At 42.4% G+C, this 17,533-nt stretch overlaps 1 protein-coding gene across 2 annotated transcripts in view; it reads right to left on the reverse strand.

Moving 5' to 3' along the window:
- shq1 (SHQ1, H/ACA ribonucleoprotein assembly factor) overlaps positions 1-17,533 on the reverse strand; it is an 80,864-nt gene that overhangs the window by 23,094 nt on the left and 40,237 nt on the right. For both annotated transcript variants that reach the window (XM_037534759.1, XM_017718585.2), the window contains exons 8-9: positions 15,561-15,718; positions 14,801-14,854 (exon numbers count right to left, since the gene is read on the reverse strand). In XM_037534759.1, coding sequence (XP_037390656.1) covers positions 14,801-14,854; positions 15,561-15,718 — 212 coding nt within the window. The remainder of the gene's footprint in view (positions 1-14,800; positions 14,855-15,560; positions 15,719-17,533) is intronic.

Below are 17,533 nucleotides of genomic sequence, written 5' to 3' on the forward strand. Positions count from 1 at the left end.
GTTTATTGTGAGGTGGACTCACTTGTGTTGCCAGCTGTTTAGACATTAATGTCTGTGTGTTGTTCTTTTCAGAGGACAGTAAATCTGCACTGCTATACAAGCTGCACACTGACCACTTATTATTATAATTTATATCCAAGTTTCCTTTCTATAGTGTTGAAATGAAAAATATATGAAATATATGAAAATATATAATAAAATATTTGTGTGTGTGTGCGTGTAAATAATGTAAGCCCTGCACACTGCAAACCAATAAATGCTGATTCATCAAAAAGGAACTTTTTAAATCTTTGCAGTGGAGTTTAATCAAGCAGTGATACTGTGAATCCACTCACCTAACAGCCATCATTAAACTCCAGTGGTCAATAAAACCTTCTGGTCATAAGTTTCGATGATCCCCTCGCCTCCTCGTTCTCTAACTGCCTCGCTCCCACAGAACCCCTTACTTTCAGCCACAGCAATTAGTGCACTAATTCATTCTAACGACCTGCCGTTTTATTGGTGGGGTAAACATAAGAGCAACTCAAACAGCTTCAGAGATCATTCGCCAGCCATTAAAACTGCCTCACTTTCAAATCCAGCATCTTCTATGAGCTCGCAGATGGTGAAAAAAGGGCTTTGGGAAAAGAAAACGGGATTTTTCTTTGTCTTTCTCCCTCCCGCTCTCCTCTCTTCACTCAGCGGCTTGATAAGAATGCGCCCCGAGTCATTGTAGCATGTCATCGTAGCTCATGTGCTCCCCCAGGCTATTAAAAAGCGGTGTAAATAAACCAGCGGCAGGAGGGTGAGCCGAGTGTGACGGGTTAGAAGGCAACATTAGTCAGCCGGAATGGAAGGAGGGAGGGAGGGAAGGAGGGGGGCAGAGAAAGAGATGGAGAGACGGAGGGAAGTTCTTTGACAGCAAGAGGAAGAGAGAGAAATCGAGGGAGCAATAAAGTAAGAGAGAGATGGATAGTCTGAGAGATAAGGAGAACGACAGAGGGAGATGAGGATAGAGATACAGAGAAAGAGGGAGATAGAGAGAGGGAGAAGAGGAAAGGGGGACGAAGGGGGGGCAGAGAGGATGTAGGCAGCTGGAGGATGTCATTAGCAAGTCTCCATTATCAGTCTGGCTGGCTGTGATGGCCATGTCGGAGCAGAGTGCCGAGAGGAGGGTCGGGTTACTCACACTCATTGTCGCACTAGTCGTGCAAATGGGAGGGATTAAGGGTGCCTGCTCTCCTGGCTCGGAGACAGAAAACACACACATACATACACGACTGTGCAAAGGTCAGAGGCCATTCATTTACTTACTATCCAGTCAAAACAACCATTAAGTAGAAGTATAATCCACTTACTTAAGGAAGGAGAAAGTCAAAGGAACATAAGTGATTAAAAGCTACAGAAAATGTGGCTCCTAACAACCACCTGGAAGACCTGGGAGACACCAAAACTGCCCCCATCAGACAAACAGCACTGGAAGCTTTGATCTCTGAGAGAAGGGAGAAGATCAAGCTGCTTCAGATCTGAAAACATCCACAGGTGTTTCTGTCCATCCTTCCACTGTGAGAAGACCACTCAGCGCTGTGGGTCTGAAAGGACGTGTAGCTGATCAAGAAGAACCTCACTGAGAAAAGGAGACGGACACACCAAACAAAGAAGCTGAACGATGGACTGACCACCCCAGAGTCCAGACCTCAACACCACTGAATGGGTTTGATTAGTTCAGAAAATGAACCAGCTTCTCAGACTGAGCTTTGGAGGCGTGTCTGCAGGTTCTCTGAGGAGCTGAAAGTGAGGCTCCTGAAAAGAACTGAAGCTGGAATGAAGGGAAAGAGCGACTCACTGAACACTGAACAATATGATATTTATCTGCTGAGGCTTCTGAGTAAATTTCTATAGAATGTCTGTTTTCCTGATACTGAAAAAAAAAGAAAAAGAAGAATATTTTGTACTTGATGGCTGTTTTGACTGTGAATTACACACATGAAAACTGGTATTGTACGCACAACTTTCCATTCATCCATGCCAACAGTACCAGGCAAAAGCAACTACTCTTAGCCAGAGGTGTTTTTACTCAGCTCTACCCAATAATTATTAGTCATTATGGATTAATACCACAACACAGCCAAAGCCAGACATCCCACAAATGAGCTTCAACCGAGGAACAAACAGCATCGAGGGTCATACAGTGAGCACAATTACACACACAAAATAATCTGATAGCTGCAGAAAATCAGATTTTGGCAGTAATCAGATCAGCACATTTACAAGCACTTAAGTAATGTGATAATGGAAGAATGGAAGAACCTACACGAGTCATTCAATAATTCGATTTCTTTCAAAATGCAGAGCACACGCACCTCTGCTGTACACTGAAAAAGAAGGAACTGACGCAAAATTATAAACACAGTCATGTAAAACAGTTTGGGCGCCCGTCAAACGACGTTTTGTTGATTTTCTAGGTAGAAGTTGATATGCATCCTCTACAGAGAGCAGAAAGCTGAATTTAATATGATAAACACAAAATCTTGCCTGTGCAAACCTCACATTTTACATAAAATATTTTCTTATATGCTAAAATTAAGCAAAAAGTTTTACTAAAATTTGCAGAAAAATGCCATATTTAAGTGTGTTAAGTTCACCAATTTCAACAATTTCAATTTCACCAAAATCAACAAAGTTAGCAAGCTTGACCGGTGGGTGGGCCGGGTGACGTCTCTATGTACATTACATTTATGGGATTTTTTTTTTGCTGACGCTCTTCTCCAGAGCGACTTACAATTTGATCATTTTACACAGGTAGGGTGAAGGTGGTGTTAGGAGTCTTGCCCAAGGACCCTTATTGGTATAGTGTAGGGTGTTTACCCAGGTGGGGATTGATCCCCAGTCTACAGTGTAGAAGGCAGAGCTGTTACCCACTACACTGTCCAAACACTGTATGTCATTTGCTTCAGATTGGTTTAAAAGAGCAGTTTAAAATTCATAAAAAGTAAATAAGTGGTGAGTAAATTTGCGTCTCCATTTACCGTGTGAGGTTCCTTTTGGCGTAATCTTTAAGAGAAGAAAATGGAACAAAAACAATCCAATCAAAAGAAGTGACATCACGTTAGTGGTTACGCTGCACTGTAGGACAGTGTTCATAAGACTACACTGACAGGTGTATGTCACACCTGCCATAAACCCACATGAGCATTCGTAAACACCTATTCCGACAGGTGTTGTTTACCATCAAAAAAGCTGCTTTTTCCAACTTTGAATTTTGGAGCAGAATGGCAGACTGAGCAACCCGGCGTAATGATGATTACATGACATCAAGGTGGCTGAACAAAAGCGAGCATTTCCATTGACTTACCATTTATAAGATTTAAACTGTTACATCATCAGCCCTGTTACTGTGATGCACTAAGCTACAGTCAGTGATCATAACATTATCATTTCACCCAAAGAAGTGTCACAACAACCCAATATCACATAAAATCAGAGTCACCTGGCGCTGTTGTCAACTTGACCTCAAAATCAGCCTCTTTTCCTACTTTACTATAAAACTTCATACTAATAATGTTTGCTATCCGGTGTCGACCAGAGGAGGATGGGTTCCCCTTCTGAGTCTTGGTTCCTCTCAAGGTTTCTTCTTCTTTTAGGGAGTTTTTCCTTGCCACCGTCGCCGCTGGCGACGCTCATGGGGGCTCAGACCCGGATTTTCTTTCTTCTTTTCTTTTCTTTCTGTAATACTGATTGTTTTGTAAAGCTGCTTTGTGACAACACCTGCTGTAAAAAGCGCTATATAAATAAATTTTGCTTGCTTGCTTGCTCTAGAACAGACGACACCTTTGGAATAAGCCTTTATAAGTTATGTAGGTTTATGTCAGATGTCACAACGAGCTTATGTAGGTGTCACGTAGCCTCATGACTGCTGCCCTATAGTACAATATTACCACTATTCCTTTTGTAGAGAGGAGCAGCACCCTGGAATAATGAGCTCATTAGCTTTATTAATTCTAACTTAAGGGGAATTCCACCCATTTTTTCAAGATTTCGGCATACGCCAGCCATGTGTGAGATCAAACAAAGTCATTCGGAGTGGTTTGGTGTGAAGTGGTTCGTGCTCATCAACTTGCATATAGCCATTTATTTATTTATTTACTCACACGTCTGAGTTTATATGTAATCTTGACGATGGTAAAACACTACTTTACCTCTCTGCTATGTATGGATTAAAAAAAGTACTCAGCACTACTGAAAAACACTGTCTCAGATGTCTGATCCCTTATATTTCCAGTTCTGGTAATAACTCCTCTGTGAGGAGCTTCTACAGCCATTAAACTTCTCAGACGTCTGGTTCCCATCACCACCACCACAATTCTCACTAGAACAGAGTATCTTACAACAAAGCGCTCTGCTTTGATCACAGCTTAACAATTTAACTACGCAGAAACGTAAAAATCGCTGAAATCTCCTTTGAATATCAGATACTGTGATATTTTTCCTTTGCAAATATCACGATAATGAATTTCAGCAATATCACTCCCCCCTAGGGGAGTAGAGGCCCCCCTCTATAGACACAGCATCAAAGCAGAACCAGCCCAGTTCTACCTCAGCCTACCTTCAGTCTACAGACACACACACACACACAAACACACACCAGACCCTGGCTAAGAACAGAGCTTTTAACCAATAAAATCTTTAAGTGCTCCAAGAATAGGATCATTTTGTGAGAGTCTACAATCCGGCATCTAGTCAAACGTGTCTGGATCGATAGCTTCTTAAGCTTCTGTCCACAGGAGCTCTCAGCTTCAAAGCTCTACGAGTCCAGGTCAAAAAACACCAGAAGGAAATATTCAGGAGCTGATGCCTATCACAGTCAAGAACATGGATTTCTGAAATACCTGAACAACAGAGACCTGAAAAAGCTATTAAGTGTCTTTATTCACCGCATTGTTTAAGCTCTGCCTGTCTTTAGTAGCTACATTTACAAGGCTGGAAAAGCTTTACAGAACGCTAGTAAAAAAACCCAGTAAACCTAATTAGAATTTGTAGAAATATTTATTTATAGATGCTATATAATGAGCTTCCAGATGATACTGCTGTACTACTGCTAAAGGACTCTTATAATGGAAAGGCAGCAATGATTCAGTTGCCACAGTGTTAACCGTTGGCTTGAGCACGTAACAACAGAACAACATTCGATTTATATTTAGTCAGTCAGGCAATGACATCAGAAGAAGCCTGTGTGTGTTTGGGGGGTGGGGGGGGTGGGGGGGGTACACAGCAAGGTAAAACTAATAGTAGGCATTATTATAAATTATGCCTACCTTTACTATATTTACATGACTTTCAATGCTTTATATGCACAAAAAAAACAAGTAATAGCAGAAACAGGAATAATAACTTCATGTACTTTGATACATATTCAGCACAGATTCAATCCTCTATCACAATGACAGCTTGTTTTTCCTTCCATTCTTTATTCTTTCCAAGATATTCTCAGTGGGAAATTTTATGGAACAACGATATCTATGGAAAGAAGTAGTTCTCCAAAAATGTGTTCTGAATTTACCCTCTGCACTTTTCTTGATAACCACTCTGCAATCCCTCAAAATGATCTCATGCAAGCTTCAAAACAAACGGGCACATTTGCCCGATTATACTGTGACTTTTCAAACGCTTACAAAATAAATATCATACGTCTAGAAATTTCCTGAAAGAAACGCAGACTGGCCGTGCAGATTACATGGTTCCCACTTTTGCTGCTAGGCGGATACTATGGTATTCCGAGTGGTTGCTAAGGTGTTGTGGGGCCGGGCCTGAGATAGTATACGCAGAACAATGTCTTTCAGTCGAGCAGAAGTAGATGGTCTTGCATGCATGCTTTGTCAGCCCATGCATTCCTATGGAAAAAAACATCCGACTCACACAATCAGACCGGACAATCTGGAGTCGGGACAGTGTTGATATCTCCAAAACTCTGGGACGAGTTACGCAAAAAAAAACAGCACAAAAATAAGAATGAAAGAAGAATAAAAAAAGAAAAACAATACAGTGAGTATTCCAATATTTAACATAATTACCATAATTAATACCGCAATCTATAAGTAAGTGTTTTGACCAACGCAGCTTCTAATTAGGATTAATGGGACTTTTGCCAGCAGCTATGAAAGCAAACGTCTGGATTGTGGACAGATCAATTGCATCTATTGAACCACTCAACAGCTAGAGTGTTCAATCTTGTTCACTCAGTCATTCTTGCATTCCCAGATTTGACGTTTTCAGGGCTGTGTGGACACGCAAGTCTCATTGCTCAAATCCGATTTTTTTGCACAACGGTTCACACTCGTTTAGGTAAACGAGTCAAATCTGTCATTAATGTGAATGAACTGGTGTCCTGAAATGACCACATCCTACTCAGTGATGTCACGTGACTGAATCACTGCATCATCAGCGCAAACTAAACGAGCAGAACGAGCTTCGCTGAGAAGATCATTAACTCTGATCAGCTCTCAGCTTCATTATTAGAGCCAGACGAAGGAGAAAAAGGTGAGATGAGCTGCTTTTCCACCGTTTACAGGCTTTAACTTACATTCGGCGCTGCTGCCACGGTAACGCTGAATGAAAGAAGCACATGAATTCCGATCTGAGCGTCTCATTAAGGTCGCACGGCCACAAATCGGATACGTATCCGATCTAGGACCACATATGAAAGTGGCTCAGGTTGAATTTGAAAAGATCAGATTTGCATCCACACAGCCCTGAAAACATCAGATCCGAGTCACATTAGGGCCAAAAATTGGATTTGTGCCACTTCAACCCGGTAATGTGAACAGACACTGATCTTTTCGAATCCGACCTGAGCCACTTTCATGCGTGGTTCTAGATCGGATACGTATCCGAGTCGTGGCCATTTGAGTGTAACGTGGCGCTCAGATCAGAATTCGTGTGTTTTTTTCCCCACTGCATGTGTGCCATCATTCAGCGTTACCATGGCAACAGCGCCAAACAGACATTAAAGCCTGTAAACGGTGGAAAAGCAGCTCGTCTCACCTTTTTCTCCTCCGTCTGGCTCTAATAATGAAGCTGAGAGCCGATCAGAGTTAATGATCTTCTCAGCGAAGCTCGTTCTGCTCGTTAGTTTGTGCTGATGATGCAGTGATTCAGTCACGTGACGTCACTGAGCAGGATGAGCTCATGAGGGGTCATTTCAGGTCGCCGGTTCATCACATTAACGATGGATTTGAATCGATTACCTAAACAAATGTGAACCATCGTGTCAGAGAGATTGGATATGAGCAAAAAATCGGATTTGAGCAGTGAGGCCTGTAATGTGAACGTAGCCTTAGCTCCTTCAATCTTTTATTCAGTGAAGTTACTGATGCCTCCCTGCTGCCAGGTGTTCCAAACACCACCTGCGGCTCATGCTTTGAAACTAATAACATGGAGCAAAACCAGGCAGGGCTGAAAGCAAAGAACGGCCGCAGTCTACAGGCGATGAGAGGACAACTCCACTGAGGATAAAAACACCCTCAAAATGGACCTGCCTGCATCCAAGCCCAGGCTACAGTTACTATGTGCTTCAGCACATCATCCATCACCATGAACCAGGAAAAACCCACAATCAGATAACTATTGGACTGCACTGCAACAGAGAGAGTGGTGGTTAGAGGCAAAGATTTAGCTGGGTAGATGTAATACTGGGGGCTATTGAACCAGTAATTCTCAGTGTAAATGTGACACAAACCATATTTTCAAGTTCAATTATTTTATAAGTCCAAGAGCTGATAAATGAATAAATTCTAGAACAATTATTGCTGGAGCTTCTTTAATTCTCACTCTCTTTACTGAGAGATTAGGATAAAGTTCACACTACATGTCCAAAAGAATCTATTCTAATGAGTGAATTTGTCTAGTTTAAGGTACAGATATTCAGATCAACTGCACAGGCAATGCTTATAATCCCCATAGAAAAGCATTAAGCAATAACCAACAGAATGGGATTCTCTGGAGCAGCTGAACATGAGCCTAAGATCATCACGCCCAATGCTAAGCCTGAGTTAGAGGGGAATAAAGCCCCCCAGCACTGGGCTGTGGAGCAGTGGACCTGTGTTCTCTGGAGTAATGGAGCTCCATCTAACACCTTTGTGATGAGCTGGAGTTCCAGAACTGATCCAACATCAGGACCTGGCCTCACTACTGCTGTTGTGACTGAATGCAATCAAATCCTCAAAACCAGCAGTGTTCCAACATCTAATAAAAAGCCTTTGCAGAAGAGTAGAGGCAGCAAAGGGGGATAAGCTCACTATTAATACCCCTCATTCCAGAAGAAAAGCTGGATGAACAAGTGTCTACAAACGGTTAGACATACAGAGTATAGTTAAGCATCTTGCTTAACTGTTTAAATAAGCCAAGTTAACTTGCCCGAACTACATTAAGCAACCAGTACGACCGTCCTTCATACATTTCTGAGTGAATGTTGATGTTCCAAACCAAGCTTTCAGATCATCTAGTGCTGCTTCTGCATATTCCACATGTGAAACTTAAACAGAGCGGAGAGGCAGCCTTTTGTTTCATGCACCAAAGATCTAGAGCACATTACCAATAAACACCTGTCAGGCTCCTTCTGTCAATGTTTTGTAGAAACATAAACTTATTTCTTTACTTTCGCATTTAACTTGTTTTTTATTGTCTCCTTTGTTTTTACTGGAATATTACTATTACTTTTATTATCTTCTTAGTTTCATTTTTATTGTATTTTCTCTTTGGCATTTATACTTTTACCTTGTGCTTTTTAATTGTAATTATTAATATATACCTTTTCTGCTACTCATTATTTACTACTTTTTTTATCTTTTTCCTCCTCTTCCTGGGCTGCATTTTTTATGTATTAAAGGTACTATATAAATACAAAATTATTTTTATTATTAATATTATAATTATAGCAATCCGATGGACGAGTCTGGGTTTAGTGGTTGCCAGGAGACGGTACTTGTCTGACTGCATTGTGCTGAGTGTAAAGTTTGGTGGAGGGGGGATCATGGTGTGGGGGTGTTTTTCAGGAGTTGGGCTCGGCCCCTTAGTTCCAGTGAAAGGAAATCTTAAAGCTTCAGCACCAAGAGATTTTGGACAATTTCATGCTCCCAACTTTGTGGGAACAGTTTGGGGACGGCCCCTTCCTGTTCCAACATGACTGCGCACCAGTGCACAAAGCAGGTCCATAAAGACGTGGATGAGCCAGTTTGGTGTGGAAGAACTTGACTGGCCTGCACAGAGTCCTGACCTCAACCCCATAGAACACCTTTGGGATGAATTAGAGTGGAGACTGTGAGCCAGGCCTTCTCGTCCAACATCAGCGTCTGACCTCACAAATGCGCTTCTGGAAGAACGGTCAGAAACTCCCATAAACACTCCTAACCCTTGTGGAAAGCCTTCCCAGAAGAGTTGAAGGTGTTATAGCTGCAAAGGGTGGGCCGACATCATATTAAACCCTACGGATTAAGAATGGGATGTCATTCAAGTTCATATGCGTGTCAAGACAGATGAGGGAATACTTCTGGAAATATAGTATACCTCTACTCTTTACTATGCACTGCTACTTGTTTATTATTATTATTAAAATGTCCTTTTTTGATTATGGGCCTAAACTGCACAACATGAATGTTGTATTTTACAACGTTTTTGGTTAGAGGCCACTAACGTGCCACTCTCAGCAAGCAGCAACTCAAAAAAAGACCAAAGGCTGTCAAACCAGGAGACTTCAGTTTAAAAAAAAAGAACAGCAGTAGCACCAGGCTGTAGATCCTGTTCACCCATGACTGTGTTACAAAGCATGACTCAATCTCCACCGTCGACTTCGCCGATGACACTACAGTCGTACGCCTGATTACTGACAAAGATAAGATCATCTACACAGAGGTACGACAAAGGAAATGATTCAGGGCTTAAGTAGAAGAGTCAGGGAGCATGGCCCGAGTTTGAGCTTCCGACTAAAATGAAAAGTGCTATATAAATCTTCATTATGATTATTCACAGAAGAGTTTTCCTTGTTTTTGTACTACCTTCCTCACTTTAGAATGATTGCAAAAAGTGCTAAACCATGAAATGACAGAAACAAACAAAGCTCTTCTATTTAGATTCCTCAAAGGAGCCCCTGCTTGCCTTGAAGCACCCCACCGACATTTCACAAGCAGCTTCACGAGGAGCCGAGATGCTTTTCTAACAGGCTTCGAGACATTTCCACACATGCTGAGCTCTTGCTGGCTGCTCAAGACTACTTGTTGAATAAAGTCACACATAGTCATCAAATTCTTCATATATATTTGCCTACAACACAAATATCAAGCACCTGAACAGAAACCATTTGAACAAACTGGATGGTTTTGAGGTGGTGCACCTTAACCAATAGACTAATTCAACTCCAATGTAATGAGGAACGGTACAGGAGACTGTTTGAACCAGCAGTGATCGCACTGTGCAACACCTAGTCACTGTGCTGGGACATAACTTTACACTGACCAGACAGGCTCACTGGGCACCAACTGGATATTATATACGCTATATTTCCAACAGTTTTCACTCCCCCATCCAAATCAGTGAATTCAGGTGTTCCAGTCACTTCCATGGCCACAGGTGTATAAAGCCGAGCCCCTAGGCCTGCAGACTGCTTCTACAGACATTAGTGAAAGAATGGGTCGCTCTCAGGAGCTCAGTGAATTCCAGCGTGGTACTGTGATCGGACGCCACCTGTGCAGCAAGTCCAGTCGTGAAATTTCCTCACTACTAAATATTCCACAGTCCACTGTCAGTGGGATTATAACAAAGTGGAAGCGATTGGGAACGACAGCAACTCAGCCACGAAGTGGTCGGCCAAGTAAAATGATAGAGTGGTCAGCGGATGCTGAGGGGCATAGTGCACAGAGGTCACCGACTTTCTGCAGAGTCAATCACTACAGACCTCCAAACTTCATGTGGCCTTCAGATCAGCTCAAGAACAGCGTAGAGAGCTTCATGGAATGGGTTTCCATGGCCGATCAGCTGCATCCAAGCCTTACATCACCAAGAGCAATGCAAAGCGTGGAATGCAGTGGAGTAAAGGGCCGCCACTGGACTCTAGAGCAGTGGAGACGAGTTCTCTGGAGTGACCAATCACACTTCTCCATCTGGCAATCTGATTGACGAGTCTGGGTTTGGCGGTTGCCAGGAGACGGTACTTGTCTGACTGCATTGTGCCGAGTGTAAAGTTTGGTGGAGGGGGGATCATGGTGTGGGGTTGTTTTTCAGGAGTTGGGCTCGGCCCCTTAGTTCCAGTGAAAGGAGCTCTTAAAGCTTCAGCACCAAGAGATTTTGAACAATTTCACGCTCCCAGCTTTGTGGGAACAGTTTGGGGACGGCCCCTTCCTGTTCCAACATGACTGCACACCAGTGCACAAAGCAGGTCCATAAAGACGTGGATGAGCCAGTTTGGTGTGGAAGAACTTGACTGGCCTGCACAGAGTCCTGACCTCAACCCCATAAAACACCTTTGGGATGAATTAGAGTGGAGACTGTGAGCCAGGCCTTCTCGTCCAACATCAGTGTCTGACCTCACAAATGTTCTTCCGGAAGAACGGTCAAAAATTCCCATAAACACACTCCTAACCCTTGTGGAAAGCCTTCCCAGAAGAGTTGAAGCTGTTATAGCTGCAAAGGGTGGGCCGACATCATATTAAACCCTATGGATTAAGAATGGGATGTCATTCAGGTTCATATGCGTGTGAAACCAGATGAGCGAATACTTTCGGAAATATAGTGTATGTCACTCTACTATATGCCAATTTGTTCAAACATCTGTACATATTGCACATTGCACTGCCAGTTTATACATCCATAAATATCACATATTGCACTGCCGCTTCTTTATAAACCCAGCCATATTACGCAAGTATTAACATATGTTATCGTTTTCAGTGTGTAGCTACTCGGTTCATCCACTGGCCGAGACATCTACCACAGCATTTCACCTGCATAATATTTATGTGATTTAACTAAATAATAATAATGACTTTCCATCTGGGATTCATTCATCCATCCATAATGCACACTATATGTCCAAACACTGCTAGTCAAGCATTTCCTCTGAAATTAAGGGCAGTAATAGCGAAATTGTCCCCCGTTGCTGTGGTAACAGCCTCCACTCTTCTGGGAAGGCTTTACACTAGATGTTTAAACATTGCTGTGAGGATCTGACAGCACTCTGTATTCACAAGAGCATTAGTGAGGTCAGGAACTGATGTTGGATGACTGAACGGAGCGCCAACACCACAGAGAAGGCAGTTCCACTGCTCCACAGCCCAGTGCTGGGGGGGCTTTATACCCCTTCTAGCCCATGGTCATGGTGACCTTAGGTTTGTGCAGCTGCTCCAGAGCATCCCCTTCTACTGGTCAGTGCTTATGGAGAACATACAAGCTATTAGTGCAGAACTGAACACCTGTGCGCCATAAAGTTGAAGCTGAATTCATTAATTAGAAGGGGTGACCGGACTTTTAGACATACAGTGCATGACACATTATCTCAGAGCCGGAACATCTCAGCAGGAAACTGCTTTCTCATCTGACAAGTGGTACAGAAGTATTCAAAGTGGCTGAAGTAATCTGAAGCCAGCCCACCAGAGCGTGCATTGGTTTCTGCCCATGAGCCGTCGAGCTTATCATCAGCACACAGTGAGAACTTCTTCCTCATTTCCTAGCCGTGTTCTTCTACTTCAGTAAAAAAAGAACTTTTAATCTTTTGGTCCTCTCATACGCAACACTGAGCCCAGAATGCATGATGTGCTGTGCCAATTTATGCCTTAGGTGCACCACAAACCTTAGTGCATCTATTGTTGTCTGTCTACCTAGGTCAGATCCAATTTCCGGAAAAAGTTAGGACGGTAGATAAAACGCAAATAAAAACAGAAAGCAGTCATTTGTAAATCCAATTTGACCTGTATTTAAACAAAAACAGCACAAAGAAAAGTCAATTAACGTTTTGCCTTATCAACGTCACTGTTTTTCACAAAATACATGCACAATCTGAAACTGATGCCTTCAACATATTCCAAAAAAGTTGGGGCAACAGCGGTTTAAGACGAGGAACATTCTGAAATGTTATGAAAAAATATGAAGAGGTGATGTAAATCATGTTTGGGTATCAAAAGGAGCCCCCAGGAAAGGCCTAGTCCTTTCTGAGCAAGGATGGGCTGAGGCTCAAGCAAAAAAATCAAACCGTTAAAAACAACATTCCCCAGCAAGGGTTTGCAAAGAATTTAAGTATTTTAAGATTCAGGGTATCCAAATCTCTGTGCATAAAAAGAAAGGCCGAAAACTGCAACTAAACGCCCATAATCTTTGATCACTCAGAGGGCACTGCATTAAAAATCAGCATGCTTCTATGATGAATCTCTCTGCATGAGCTCAGGAATACTTTGACAAAAGATAATAAACGCTGTAACAAATAAACGGTAAGACTACGCTATGCACATCAGAAGCCATGTGTCTACATCCATGTACAGTGGAAACTGGGGCCTGACAAGTCAAGCTTTCAGATAGAAGACCTATTAAGCAAATAATGAATGTTGTGCTCAACAGGCCAAAGAAGTAAAGGACCATCCAGATTGTTAAGTTCGAAAGCCAGCGTCTGTCCAGGTGCAGGGATGTGTTATCAGGTAACTTGCACATCTGTGAAAGCAACACTAACTCTGAACATGTTTTGCAGCAACATTTTCTGCCTTCTAGACGACGTCTTTTTCAGGAATATTTTTTGTTATGTTTCTTTCAACATGACAACCCCAAGTAACATTCTGCATATGTTAAAACATAACCAGCGGGTGGTTGGTTAGTGTAGTGGGTAACACCTCTGCCTTATACGCTGTGGACTGGGGTTCAATCCCCACCCTACACTATACCTTGGGCAAGACTCCTAACACCGCCTTCGCCTACCTGTAAAACCACTACACCAACCAACCACACATGCACACACGTCACACACGCGGACATCACGCAGACACATGGACGCTAGATTATTCGCAATTTCTATTATTTCTGTTTAGAAACGTCTCTTCAGTTTGAAAAATTTTAAACGAACTGTTATTTATAAAAAGAAATGAGAAATTGTGAATGTGATCTAGCATCCATGTGCCTGTGTAATGCTAAAGGGAGTTGGAATCCAGCACAACACCCCTGCTGTCTAAAGTGGCTGCCCACTTTGTCCAGCTACACAGTAAAGTTTATTTTATATATATATATATATATATATATATATATATATATATATGTATATATATGTATAATTAAATGGCGCTCAGTAAGAATCCCAAAATACTGGGTCGTGAACCGCGTCTACATGCCTGCAAAAGCTGGATGCTGTTTGAGAGCGGCAGAGAGAGTTCAGGGGATGTATTAACAGGGAAATATTCAGGTGACTATTGACTTCTAGTGTCTGTCATTTTAATTCATTTGTTTCCTTATTTGATCTTATCTTTTTTGATTTTTTACATTTTTATTACATTTTAATTACTGTTTTATATTTTCAACAGTTTTTATGTATTTTTAATACATGATTTGAGTGCTTTGTATTATTTAATTTTAATCAACTTTTATTATTTGATATGTTCTTACACATTATCCCTTCGTTCTGTATCAGCTCAGCAACACTGTAACCCCCAATGTTCCCCGAGGTGAAATAAAGGTTGACTGACTGATAATTTCTTACATTAAAAATGAATGGAAATGGAAAATTCCAAATTATAAACAATCAAAGAATGTCGAAAATAGGTAAAACTGATTGTTATGTTGACTGTGTAGCACAACGTACCTCCAGCCAGCTTAGAGTCCCACTGAGCTTTCTAATGGTCCAGGCTGACTCCACCTGCAAAACACAACTGAATCAGTCCAGCAGGGCATGTAACTTAAAACGTGCAAAAAACCAGCTCACACTGACCACATCAAACCCATCTGATCATTAACAAAGCTCCAAACCTTTCGAGAGCTTCCCCTGCTGCGCTCTCGGTATAACTGCACCATGAGATGAACACGTCTTCAGAGCTTCGCTGTGGCTCCAAACCAACACAAACTCTTCCGTTACAAAGAATTCACATTTTTCACAAAAGAGAAACATTTAGAGCGGGAAAGCTGAGTAGTTTTCCAGCTTTTCCAAAAGGAAACTAAAGTACAGTTGTCCAAAGAATGTTTGCAATATGTCAAAAGTTCAGGCCCCAGTCCAGCGTATCTGTTTACAGTAGCTGCGCCCAGCAGGTCTTTCCAGAATTATAGCTCCGCTTCTCCATAGGTTTAGACCTGTGATTTAAAACTCGTAGCACAGAAGAAAACACTATTTTTATGCATTTTAACATGCCTATTTTTATCGCTGGTATGTGTGGCAGCTTTTCAATAGGATTCTTTCGAAACTGCTGCCTGGAATACATTAAAAAGAGCCTGGAGTTTTGACAAACGTGAAGAGTTTTAAAGCTACTCTGACGGCGGAGGCTTGAAGAGAGTCGGGGGAAGGAAGAGAGCTATTGTTTCTGCGTTTGTTTCATATGGCATGTAAAACCTGAACATGAGGACACACTTACGTTGTGTTCTCCTTCTGTGGTGCGCACGTCGTAGACGTAGGCGAGGATGATGTCCACTAGACCGAGCCAAACCTGGTACCGAGCCGCTTTGTCCAGCGGGTAGGAGCGGTTCGTGAACTTTCTCATCTGTTCTTTTTCATCATCCGTGAAAGTTACAGCTGCAGAAAGACAAGAGACTGAAATTTAACACCGCTTCACTGCGACAAAGCAGCGCTGACTGTCCTGGTAGAAACTAAAGTCTGTGCTTTAAACTCTTTTAAAAAATGTCAATTATAAACCAAATAAGCTTTATCATCACAGGGGCTGGGCGCTATGGTCCACAATGTTATCACGATAAAAAATCAAATCGTCATCTATTTCAAGTTCGAAGGCTGATTTTTGCTCCAAAGTGGTCACAAGCAAGCACAGTTTATTTATACAGCACTTTTTACAAAAGGTGTTGTCAAAAAGCAGAAAAATCCGGGTCAGAGCCCCCATGAGCGTCGCCAGCGGCAACAGTGGAAAGGAAAAACTCCCTAAAAGAGGAAGAAACCTTGAGAGGAACCAGGACTCAGAAGGGGAACCCGTCCTCCTACGGTCGACACCGGACAGCAAACATTGTTACTATTAAGTTTTATAGAACAAAGTGGGGAAGAAAAGAAAGCAGTGGCTGATTAGATCAGCTTATGATTATGCAGCACCAGCAACAGCGGTGGTCAAGCCGATGGCTGGTGAGCAGCGGCGCCCGATCAGAGCAGAAGAGGCAACAGCATCAGATGCACAGGATGGACGTCTGATCAACTCGGCAAAGAAGGGAAGAAAACACAGAGTCAGTTCTGTAAAGAGTGGCTGACCACAGATTACAGTATAACAGAGCAGCAGAGACTCCAGCAGGTCCAGATCTGACAGGGAGACTAATCACCAAAGGCTCCACTATACAAGTAAGTCTTTAGCCTAGACCTAAAGACTGAGGCTGAGTCTGAGTCCCGAACATTAACAGGAAGGTTATTCCAGAGCTGGGGGGCTTTGCATGAGAAGCTCCGCCCCCTGCTGGAGCTTTATTAGTTCTAGGTACCAGTAGTGAGCAGCACCTTGTGATCTAAGTAGGCGTGATGGTTCATAGTGGGAGAGAAGGTCACTCAGGTACTGAGGGGCGAGTGCGTTTAGAGCTTTATAGGTCAGTAATAGGATTTTATAATCAGTGTGAAATTTAACAGGTAACCAGTGCAGGGCTGATAAAACTGGGCTGATGTGGTCGAACGTTCGGGCTCTTGTGAGACTCTGGCTGCAGCGTTCTGGACCAGCTGAAGCTCGTTGAGGCTTCTGCTGTGACGTCCAGACAGCAGGGCATTACAGTGTCCAGCCTTGAAGTAATAAAAGCATGAACTAGCTTTTCTGCGTCCTGTAGAGATCATGCATTTCTTAATTTAGCGATATTGCGGAGATGCAGGACGGCTGTTCTAGTGATATTAGTTATAGGCGTCGAAGGACAGATCAGTGTCCATCACGACACCAAGACTTTTAATAGATGAGCTTGATGCAACTGAGAGATTGTTAAGTTTAAGTGTTCAGTTAGTTTGTTTCTAGCTGCTTTTGGACCAAGAAGGAGGACCTCTGTTTTATCCAATAATTATTGTGATATATAATTGCGGTTTTAAAATAGTGTTTATGGTCAGAACATGACCAACACTCACCAAACAGTACATTTCACAAATCTGTCATGGGAGAGTGGGACAAAGTTTCTGGGCAGCTGTTTTCACCAGCTGGAAAAGCATGGCTGCAACTGCGGATATATTCATAATTTAAGAAAGAAAGACGTCAGTTTATTACGAACAGCAAACATTAGCTGGGGCGGTGGGTCAGTGATGGATCACAGCGCCTTACTGTCATCACTCCTCCCACATCCATGTCAGAGCACATCACAGTATTCAAACACCAGCTTGCAGACGACTGGATTTCTCTATTCCAGGGGTTCTCCAGCATTTCCACCCCAG

This window comes from Pygocentrus nattereri, chromosome 26, assembly GCF_015220715.1.
Source record: "Pygocentrus nattereri isolate fPygNat1 chromosome 26, fPygNat1.pri, whole genome shotgun sequence".
Classification (NCBI taxonomy): domain Eukaryota; kingdom Metazoa; phylum Chordata; class Actinopteri; order Characiformes; family Serrasalmidae; genus Pygocentrus; species Pygocentrus nattereri.